Below are 11,692 nucleotides of genomic sequence, written 5' to 3'. Positions count from 1 at the left end.
ACTGCCGTCTCCCCCACCATGCTTTATAAGAAACAGTACCTACAAGTAAGTTCAGTAGGTAGCTCAGCTCACTGAAGCACTGCGGACCAGGGGGTACATCCCCCAAAGTGCCTAACCCCAAGTAAGGGCAGCAGTTTGGATGCAGTGTGTTGTGTGGCTGCTCACTGGAGGCAAACCTGGGGGATGAGGAGCTCTCCATCAGGGAGCAGGTACTTGGATCCTGCAGGTGGTGTGAGTTCCCAGATCCTTTCCCAGCTCTTCAAAGCCTGTTGTGTTCCCTATCAAAGGTCAGTAACAGGTATCCAGAGGGAAGTGAAATAGCAACAGGCAATTATTAGCTGTGTTGGCTTAGAGGTTTCTGGTGCCTGCTCAGAGTTGCTCCTATTTTCTTAAAACTTCAAGACAGGAAAGGTGCCACAGACATGCTTTAGAAGGCACAGCTCTGTGCACCAGCCATAACACACAAAAACAGAGTCTTTTTTACGCTTCAGGTCTTGTCTGCTGTGTAGAAGCAGCAGTGTGAACCTGCAGAAAAACAGAGCTTCATGGATGCCTAGGGCAGTATCCTTGGCACTTGCATGAACTTTTGGTGACAATGTATGCAACTTCATGCCTGTCTGATCCATAATCAGCCTTGCAGCTGGTAGTACACAGCTGATCTCAGCTGCAGGGGGAAAGGAATGGATGCTTATGGGAGTTACAGCTGCCTAAGGAACTGTGTTTAAGGAAAGCTCTACTTACAGTGTCCAAAATATTATAACAGGTAATGCACAAGAATTAGCTGCTCCCTGCCATGCTGATCATAGTTTTTATCCAGGACAGAAAGGACTGCCTTTCCCCTGATATGGAGTAGAGTTTTGTCTTTGTTACAAAATAAAAGAGGAAGATGCAATTTGTGCTAACTCTAAATCCAAAGGCAATAGACAAGCACTGGAGTTTGTCCCTTTTTAGTAAAGCAGATTTAGTGATAAAGCTAAAGTGATAAGGAGATGTCCCAGCAATGATGAGAATCCTGTGATTTAACCGTGTGCCAGCATTTCCTCAGATGGGGAAGCATTTAGACCTACTCTTATCAGCAAAGATGTTTAATTGCTTGGTTGGTTCAAAGACTAGGAGATGAACTTCTACGTGTCAAGTACAAAGTATGACATACAAACTCACAATTGAAGATCAGTTCTTTTGCACAAAGAGTAGGTGAACAAAACTTCTGGTCTGTATCTCCCAGCACATTGCAAATTCCAGGTGATTTGAATGGAATCGAGATAGGACTATTTATAATGAGAGCACACAAGAGTTGGCAAGTAATTAGTTTTAATATCTTAATGGTCATCAAATTCTTCTTAAATTGTATCTGGAGAGAAAGAGTCTCAGTAAATCCAGCAGGACTTTCTGAGTGAGGACTGCAAAGCTTGTAATTTTCTGAAACAGGGTGTTTTTGTACTGAAATTTTCTCTCTGCCAATGGAGGTAAACATTGGGGCATTTCTTTTGAGGATTTATCCATCCCAGCCTGACCTTCTATTTAGCTTGGGTAAAAAAAGCCAGAGACTCCAATGAATAGTCCACAGGAGGAAGAGGAGGTCTCTCCTGACCTGCCAAAACTTCTCTGGGTGTCCTAGGAGGCCCTGCCCAGCAGGCAAGAGAGGAGTTTAAGCAGGAGGAGTCAGCACCCAGATGACTGCAGGTGCTTTCCCCTGCAGTGTTCCAGGAAGCCTTTCTGGAGGTGACAGAGGCAGCCTGGGGTGATTCAGGCCCCGGGTCTCCACCAGCCCTGCTGCAACCTGTGCTGCAACCTGTGCTGCAACCTGTGCTGCAACCTGTGCTGCAACCTGTGCTGCAACCTGTGCTGCAGTGCTTCTGTCTGCAGCCAGGCACCACCCGCTCCCAGCTCCCAGGGACAGAAGGGGTGGGTGCAGTGCCCCGTGTTGTGTCACAATTTCTGAGGGTTATTTTACTGCCAGTGTTCCCTGCCTCACCCCAGCAGTACAGACCCGGCCACAGCAGGGATGTGGCCTGTTCCAGTGCAGGTTGTCTCTGTGTAAAGCTGCCAGCAGGATCCTCTCTGTGTCTGCCATAAACAAAGCACCCTTTGGCAGTGGAGTGGGGCTTGTTACTCCTCTGGGGTATAAGAAAGGTCTCTATGTGCCCTCAAGCCCACTTTCAAAATCTGATGATTCTCTGTTCACAACCTAACTCCCCATAGGATGTCTAAATGCATGCAGATTATTTCTCATCTCTCTTTTAGATTACTTTTAACTACCCCAAACTGAAAATTTTGAGCACACTGGATGTTTTCACCAAGGGGAATCACTCTCCACTATCCAAGAGGATAAGAGGGAAATGGCATGTTTTTGATATGGAGAATGCAAGTAGTTCAGCCAGATGTGGGGAAAGGAAGAAAATCTGCACCAGCACTGCTCAGTAATCTGCTATTGCTTCTAGCTGCTGTGGAAAGTGAGGGGAGCAGTCAAGAAAGACCCATGGGAAATTGTGTGGATGTATTTTTAATTACATTTGGAAAAAAGAAAAGCTACTTCTTTTGATTGACAGGAAAAGTTGTGAGAGGCACGTGTTTGATGCTATGGTGCTCTGCCAATTATACTGACAAACCCACAAAGAAAACCCTGGCAGTCAGCATAGGAGAAGCAGTTCCATGAACTAATCAGCAAACACCGATTTGAGCAATCTTTCAAAAGACATCTTGAACGTAGACTCTTCCTGTGCCCTGCTGTTTGCCCTGGCCAGTCCTTCCAGCTGCACTGGGAAAATCAGGGCCATTTTTCATACTATTGAAACCTCACAAGCAGCTTCATGCACTCACAGCACTGAACTGGACTGTAAGTGGAAAAAGTAGGCCAGGTTGATGCCCTTTTCCTCCCCATTGGAAGTGTTAGGTTTTATAGCAGTGATAAATCTCACTGCTCCTGCGACATTTCCCGTAAGACCCACTGGCACAGTCACATACTCAGTTACTACTCGTGAGCAGCCTTATGAAGGGCTACAGGGCAGTAAAAGGCTTTAAAAATAGCAATAAATTGCAGTTAGAGGGAAGGTTTCATAATTTATCATTGTGGAATTGTTTGTGCCAATTGTTTGTACAGGTTGTTTGCTGGGACCTGAGTGAGCACAGAGTGGGTTTGGACACTGCTGCAGATAAGCCAAGTTGCTTTCCTGGGGCTTGTCTCTGATGCTGGTCAATGGCCATTTCCATTCCAAATCCAGCTGGAATTTTCATTCCCTAATAGTAAGCTTTAGCTTTTTTCCTTAAATTAACAAGAACAGATGCATTTTAGTTAAATGCTCTTCCTATGCTGACTAATGTTTTTTCCTTTTTACACACAAAGGATGTAATCCAGCATCTATTTCAGTGACTGGGGTAACTCTCCCATAGACTGTAAAGAAGTTTTTTTTAGGCCTGAATTATTCCACCACCAGGGTCATCTGTGTGTAGTACATGCTTTCCCATGGCTCTGTGTGCCTGTTTCTGTGACACTGTTCCTGCATTTCCTTGTTGTGTCTATATTTTTTAAAGCATACTTATGACTGCAGCAGGACCTCTGTTATGTGAGAATGAACAAAACAGTTTCAAGATATGAAACAGCTTTCTGGGAAGAGAATGAATGTGAATTTTGTGTAGTTGTTTTACTGCTCAGACAGCCTAATTCCCATCATGTAGTATCTTGGGATGTAGAGATGCTTCCTGCTGTGACTCATATCAACTGCTCTGCAGATCACTCTTACCTGTCCCTTTAGAAATTAAGCAAGATCTCCTAGTATCAGAAGGGGTATGTCCTCTATGCTTGTAAGAGTTTGAGACCTTTTCAATGTACATTTAATTCTTCATTCTGTTGAACTGCTGAAATTGAAAATCAGGAGAGAAATTCACAAAGGAGTAAGCAGTACCAAAATTTAAAAAGAAATAAAAAAAGCTTACTTATTTTGCAGAATTGGTGTCAGTACTGTGAGGTCATGTGTGGGTTGACAACTCTTCCAATCTGTGTATAGCCTATGTTGCATAAATTCCTTGTGAGGGAACACCTAGAGAGGGCACCCAATGTTCCTCCAAAGTGGTATTTAAATGCTAAATCACTCAGTCTCTGTTTAAATGAAATACTAGAAGGGATGGGAGTCTTACTTGGGTTAATGACTGCAGCAGGCAGCCCCCAGGTCTGCATAATCTTGGATGGAAAAGTCCTGTGGAATACAATAAACACTGATCACTTCTCTTGAATATGGCTATAGAATTCACTGGACGTAAAAATCATCAATAAAATCTGCTAGGATGGGTTTACTTTAAAGAAAAAAACCCAACAGGATAAATAATTACTACCTTCCTTTTTTCAAAGGAAATTCTATTAAACTCAGTCATTTGCTTTTAAACCCATTAAATTCTACAGGACTTTCTCCTAGTGGAAGGTGAAACTTGGTGTATAAAAGCGTAATGATTTATTTGAGCAGCTTTTAGAATTGCAGTAGTAAAGCTCACATTTTGTGACCTCTCTTTCAAAAGATAAATTTTCAGTGTTTGTTTGTGCTTCTTTACAACCTGAATGTAAACCTGCTTTATGTTCTTAACATTGCTCCACTTCCTTCCCTCTCTGAATGTTTGCTTCCAAGTCTCTGGGGTTCTGAGGATGTTTTCCAAACCAGTATTATTTAAAGTTGTATCATATTTTCAGCCTCCACTAATTATACAGTACTGTAGTAGCAAAATATAATTTTTAAGGATTGGATTATTTTTATACCTGCATCCAATATTATTAAATCTGGCGTTCTAGTCAGTATCATAAAAGGATACAATAAAACAATGAATATTACTAAGTTCCTGCTTTTTTATTGTCTTTAGCTTTGCCTGTAAAGGGAAACATATGCAATTTTTAGGTGGTTTTAATTATTATTCTACATCTAATCCAGAAAATAAGAAACTGCATAGAAAAGAAACTGCTTTTATTCTTCTGATGGTGCTTCCAGACTGAATAACCAAATTGAAAAGCAAAGAGGAAATGGGTATGTTCTGTTAGTTGTGCCAAACAGAATTCTGCTCAGCTGGAATACAAGTTGTGTTCTGATACATTTATCTTGGTGGCACCAAGCAACTCGGTCTAATTTCAATTTTCCCTCAGTTTATTTTTTGCTGGACCTGGTGAAGTTGTGTGTTTATGTGTGTGAGTGCATGTTGGAGGGGAGGAAAACTTCAGGGGGCAGCAGGGCTCTTTTCAAGGGCGATGGGCTGGACCTGAGCACCATGAGATCAGTCCTGTCCCAGCAACAAGCACCAGGGACAGTGAAGAATGTCCCTCAGAGGAAGGAGGAGGGCACCTTGAATCCAGATGAGCACCAAGTCCAGCTCAGGCTGCTGAGAAGAGGCATGATGTGGAAGAGCATCTGGAGCAATGCTGGTAGGTTCATTGGGGGCAATTTTTTCCTGTGTTGCTCCAGGGCAGTACAGCTGTGACAGCAATCAGATGGGACTAAGGTGAGATTGATCTGTTCTATGAAAAGTTAGGTGGCCAGTTTGAACACACCATGTGGCTCACCCAGTGGCCATGAAAAAAGAGACACATCCACAAAGAGCAGCTCACCCCATGGTAAGAGATCACTCACAACTCTTTCATGCCATTCTATTTCTGTGTGAGGTTGGTATATTTTAGGAAACTAAGTGTGAAAACATGGGTCACAACACTTCTGTGGGACTAAGTTAAGGATCTTTGGGGTTATGGACAAGCCCATGATTTAACAGCCCTGCCCACTCGAGATTTGCATGCCAGTGCCTCTGAGATCACTGCATGCATCCATAGTGCGTGCCCTCAAACCCTTGGGAACCACCTGAAAAGAAGTTAAAGAGCATTTGCTTCCCCTGATTATTTGTGAATCTGTAATCATAGCCAAATCTTTAGTTTAGATTTCTGAAGCTTTTTTAACTTTTAGCAATTAAAATATATATTTCTACTTATGTATGTCATGTGTAGTGGAGGAAGCAAATTTACATGAAATAGCAAAATGTATAGGAATCTAGTAAAGAAAAGGATTTAAAAATGTGCAGGAAAAAGGTATTGAGCTATAAAAGAATTTTTCCTACTTTATGTCCTCTGACAGCATGATTGCCTCTTGATTACATGCACTTTCTAATAGATAGATGAGGCCCTTTATCTTTGATATTTCTTTTTCCTACCATAAACAAGTATTGACAACAGAGAAGCTACTGTTACTAAACATAGCATATTCTTTATGCCATAATAATTGTTCAGTGTTCTTGATAGTCATATCTGAGTTTTGACACACAACAGTTTGATTTTACAACCTCTGGAAAGTTATTGAGTTATTTTTGCAAAGGAACTTTTCTCTGTAGTTCCTTGCAGGACATCACAACTGATGTGGCTGTGTGAGTCTGTCTGGACTAACAGTCAATTTTTTATTATCTAAATGTGTGCTTAATGACTTAATTAGGAAATGCAGCAGAGCTGCTATTTCATTGGTGTCAGTTCTCCTATTTCATTAATTCTCTTTGTCTGCTCTCCTAAACCACCATATCTCTATTACTAATTCCCCCACAATCACCAAGCAATGGGGCACATAAAGCCTGTCACTCTCCTCCTGAAGAGAGCCTGTTGTGACCATTGGTGTGTCACAAAATGGGCAGGGAAGGGTAAGCAGAGATGAAAACTTCTAGTACGTGAATATGTATTATTTCCTGGAGGACCTGGGGCCTTTTGCATTGCAAATGACTCACACTGCCAAAACTGTGATCGTAATAAACACAACCAGTAGGTAGGAATGGAAGTAAAGTTAAAAAGTACAGGTAGTACAGCAGCTCCTGCTGTGCATTCACTGTAGAGAACAGTTGTAATGTGCAGGACTGCACACTCAACCAGTAGTCTCTATTGCAGGCAGAAAAGCTGCACCAGTTACATCTGCTAAAGACCTGGCCCTCGTTTTCAATAGTGCCCTGGGAAGTTCTTTTGGAACTTCACAGCCAGCAGGGAGATTTTAAGACCTGGATTAATCCAGCTGTGCCTTGAGGCAGTGTTGGAAATTTGGAGTGTATCATGAAGACTGAAGAGTGTAGGTCTGGGAGATGGACATTGCCAGAGGATGGGTGACATCCAGCTCTGCCACTCTCCAACAGCCAGGTTTGTTCTCTGCACACCCATTCCCACCTGAAGCACCTGCTGGGGTCTGGGGCTCACAGCACTGAAATATGTTATTCTAACAAGGCTTCAGGATTAGTTTTTGGACGTCCCCTGAAGCTGGGAGGGTCCTGGTAGCCTGAGGAGGAGGCTGGACACTGGCCAAGCAGGTAGGCACAGGGCACTGGGGACCAACCTTTCCCAGGCATTTCCTTCTCTCATTCTGTCAGCTTCCTGGCAAAGCAGTTTTAAGGAGGGGCCTGGAAGAACTGAGTGATCTGTGATGGGCAATGGGCAGGGGAGGGAGCAGCAGCAGGGCAAGATCTGAATCCTCCATAGCCTGAGGGAGCAGACAGAGGGAAAGGGGGGCTGCCTGGGGATCACTGCGGGGACTAGGGGTAGGTGTGGGGAGCAGGCTGCACTGGAGGGACTTAAAGGGACAGAGATACGAAGGAAGGCACAGGCAAAACCCCCACATTTCAGGCTCAGCATCCTGAGCAGGTTCACAGAGGGACAAGGCCACTCATTCCTTGTGCCAGCAGACAGGAACACAACCATTTTTTCTGTTTGTAATCCAGCAGTGTTTCCTGGTTCAGTGCAATTTAACAGTTTAAGACAGCCCTAAGCTCAGGAATGACTTGAGTAAAGCTTCTGGTCTCTCTCACCCTCCTTCATTCAAGAAGGTACACCCTTTCAATAGAGAGGTTACCCAAGACTGCATTTCTTGTTCTTAAAACAGAAGATCAAACAAAAGCAGATGAAGGGAGAGGCATTCACCACACTGAGCTGTTACCTGACATTCAGTAGTGTTCATAACCTGCCTGTGTTGCTGGCAGTGGGGTCTGCCAGAGGAGATCATCACCATAGCCATTAGAAGTGGCATTGCAGGGGGTACTTTGATGGGTTTTCATCCTTCTTGTGTTTGATAATGATGGTATAACCTGTGTTTACTTCAGAGAAGGACTTTACTAGCAGGATACAGAGTCACTCAGACCTTCAAAATGCGAGAAATTACATCTTTGCCCGAAAAGGAGGAACTGGATCACTGATCTGGCCCAGCTGATCTCAAGCAGTGCGTTTTACTGGAGCACAAAGCAGAACAAATGCTGGAGAACTTGGACAGGGGAGGCAGCTAAAAGTAGGAGACTTTGGGATAACCAAATCCTGCCCACAGAGACCATTTTTTCCCCATCTTTGTCTCTCACTGGCCATTTCAGAAGCTTCCTGGAATGCAGTGTTAGAAAGTCTCAGCCTTCAACCTATTTTCTTGGAATCACAGCAATGTTACCTGCTTCACGGCTTTCTGGGCTTCTTGTCATTTCTAGATCTGCTGCAGGCTTTGTGCTCCAGCCTGGCCATCCCTGGTTACAAATGTCTCCCTGGCAGGAATACACTTCCTCTCAGGAGAGGGAGGCTGTCACTCAGACAAAAACAGGAGCACCTGCTGGCTGTCCTACCTGCTCCTTCTCTTGGCCCACCACATTAGTGAGCCTGCAACACACATAGGAGGGCAGCAAACAAACAGCCATCATCACTGCCAGAAGGGCCAACATTCTTTGATGTCAAAGGTGCAGGTGTTCTCTGTTTCTTTTTAACCTGTTAAGCAGCAAGAAGTGCTTTAGCATGATTTTGCTTATAAGAAAAAAAAAAAAAAAATGGAGTTTGAGGAATTAAGCTTGTCTGTACTGGTAATTTATTGCAAGGGAAATGAGTGTGTGGATCCCAGGTACTCTTTTCCAAGTGCATAATTAGCATGCCTTGCGATGGGGTCACCTCTTCCACTTTAAGAATAGATTATATGGCACCCTTCATTTAATTTGCACAGAAGGTGTTGGTATGGAAAGCTGGCAGGGGATAGCTGGTGCACTGTCAGTTCCCATGTCAGCTTATTTAGCAGTAACTTCCTTGTGTCAATAGATCTCAAGTATTTATGACTTAAAGGAAGAACGCTGCAGGTCCAGAAATCTCCTCCCAGCCTGAGGAGGAAGAAAAACACTGCTTGAATTTATCATTTGCCACTTGCCACCGTGACGTCAGCTCAGGGCTGAGCTCCCTACCTGTGGCTGGGACCTTAAATGAGCTGCTGCCAGAAGAGAAAGGCACTTTCTCTCAGGCTTAGCAGCAAGTGGCAGCAGCAACAGAAGTGGCAATGAGACGCTCTGTGCTCCTCGCTCTGTGGCTCGGCCTGGTGTTGAGCCTTTTGAAAGGTAAGAACCACTATCTTCTGTTTTGTGATTTATCAAGGCAGCTATTGTGTGGCAGTGAATGGATTTTCTAGTACTTTCAGCAGCTGTTGAGAAGCCAGTTGTGATACACAATTCAGCATTTTGATTAATTAACGATGAAAGATGTCACTGCAAGCCAACGGCTTTCCTTGTTTGCAGAATAATGGAAAATCACTGGTGCTTATGATTAACCTAATTCAGCCTATTCCAAGAACAGTTTTCAGGACTTTCATATTAAACCCAGGTAATTTAAGCTCTGTTACAGTCATAACAAAAGGTGCAACTGTTCCACCCCAGTACCCTTTTGGCCAGAGGCTCCTTAACCAGCCAGACTGGAAAGCAGCTCCCCCTGAGCTGTCTCACAGAGTTTTTGTTCCTTCCTGTTGAAATAAATTAATGGAAACATCACCACCAGCTTTCAAGAGGGTTGCATCATAGTCTGTTCAAACTAAAGGTGTCATTCCTTAAGCTGCTTAATAGATTTTCTGGCATTGTGCCAAAGTTGGCAGTTGTGGCCAGAGCCTACAGCCAAACTTTCCTTTTCCGGATACTCAGTGGGAGGTATGAGGGGTTGAAGACATTAGCAGAAGTAAAGCATCTATATGAAGAGTTTTTTAGCAACTTTAAGCTGTGAAAAGACAGGAATTCCTAGCTAATACAAAGATAAAATTGCAGAGATATCAGCCAAATTAAGACCTGTTAAGCTTACAACTGGTGGCAGACAATTGTGGGTCCCCGTTGACTACTGTTAACAGATGTATTTCCAGCAGCATCCACAGTGTGCTACAGACCAATTTTCAGCTGTAAATTATAAGCATAGAAGTTTTCAAATTGTCAGTTGGTTGGTTTTCTGATTAGAGGCTTGTAGGTAACAGCAAGATGTGAAAAATCTTGTGTCATGACTTACAGAAAGCAATACGCATTTTTCACTTGATCAGAATTTGCATCAGGATATATCTTCCCAGAAACCTTTTCCATTCTAAGCAAACATTGTAAAAATGGATGTGTCCATATGAATAGTACTGGCAGATGCCCTGCCCTGCTCAGCAGCCAGATGTCTCTGCAATTGTACAACCTTGGTGGTAACATCCATTTCTTTATCACAGTGGTAGTGCCCAAGTCCATTAACACATCCTGTTTCCATACATAGAAGGTCAGATCTAGGCACACACAGCCATAAATTAGCCACGTTTGCTCAGGTTGCCTCAGCCCATCCACAAGTTCAGTTGCAGCTCATACACTCATTTGGCACCATGGATGCTGTTCCTGAGTCCAAAGGGTACTCCTGGACAATGGTTACCCAGAGCCTCCCAGCTATAACAGCTGTAAAAAAGCACTAACTCTGTAACAGGTGGTTGTTCCAAGATCCATTGCCTGTATCCAGCAGAGATTCATATTATCACAGTTATAGGAAAAATATCCATTTATGCTAACTGAGGAACAAATAATGCTGTTTATAGAACTCATTGACCAGTGGAGGCAGGAGACCTGGCAGGGAACTGGCAAAATCGCTGATGTTTCCCCTTCACCTGGAGGAGGCTAATGGATTACGTGTCTTTTGCATGTGCCTTTTCTATGTGAGATATATTGACCATCAGAAAAAAAAGTGTAGAAGGTTTTCCTCACTTTGGATTTTCAAAGCCCAATAAAGCTCTAGAAAAGTGGGGTCTATTTTTTGAATGTCTGCTGAGGTGTGCAGGGTGTGATAGTGACGTGGGTTTTAGCCACAAATACATTAGTCTTTCATCTGCATGCTTTTAATGCTTTAGATAAAATTATGATTGCAGCAGCATTTATTCTGAGTGAATAATTTTATTCCTAACTCATAAAGATTAATTAAAAATTAATAATATTTAATTAATCATTAACTAATTTAGATTAAAGTTAGATTACATTATTTAAACTAGCCGTTTTTCAGTATCACACATTTATCAACAAGGCTGGTTTATGACTTGTTCTTCTTGCATCTAGGGAAAGCAAAAAAAAAAACCAAAACAAACCCCTCAAACCTGAAATCATTCTTTATATCTAGAGCTGAGAATGATACAGGTTAAATAGAGTAAAATTCAAAAACTTAAAAATAACTAAAATATTTTGGAATAGACAACGAAGACTGAAACCAAAGTGTGAGGAGCTATTTTCACCAATTGGCTGGAATCAGCCAGGTTTCCCCTCCATTGAGAAATAATGATGAAAGGGAAGGAACAGAAAGAGAAAAAAAATAATGTATACTGTCATAAATTCATAGCAATGTAGTCTAGGGAAAGAGGGTCTTATGATGATCTAGCAGAAGAAGGATTCCTGGCCCCTCAGCCCCACGGGGATCCACTGCACCTACCTG

The 11,692-nt window shown here is 42.9% G+C and overlaps 1 protein-coding gene across 1 annotated transcript in view; it reads left to right on the top strand.

The window, feature by feature from the left end:
* Positions 1 to 9,156: 9,156 nt before the first annotated feature.
* The window catches only part of MUC13 (mucin 13, cell surface associated), a 17,752-nt gene continuing 15,216 nt past the window's right edge, over positions 9,157 to 11,692 (top strand). Inside the window, exon 1 of the mRNA XM_015635577.2 lies at positions 9,157 to 9,333. Within this exon, the coding sequence (XP_015491063.1) occupies positions 9,276 to 9,333 (58 nt within the window). The 5' untranslated portion in view covers positions 9,157 to 9,275. The remainder of the gene's footprint in view (positions 9,334 to 11,692) is intronic.

Source organism: Parus major, chromosome 7, assembly GCF_001522545.3.
Source record: "Parus major isolate Abel chromosome 7, Parus_major1.1, whole genome shotgun sequence".
Taxonomy (NCBI): domain Eukaryota; kingdom Metazoa; phylum Chordata; class Aves; order Passeriformes; family Paridae; genus Parus; species Parus major.
This window is presented reverse-complemented; position numbering and strand designations above follow the sequence as displayed.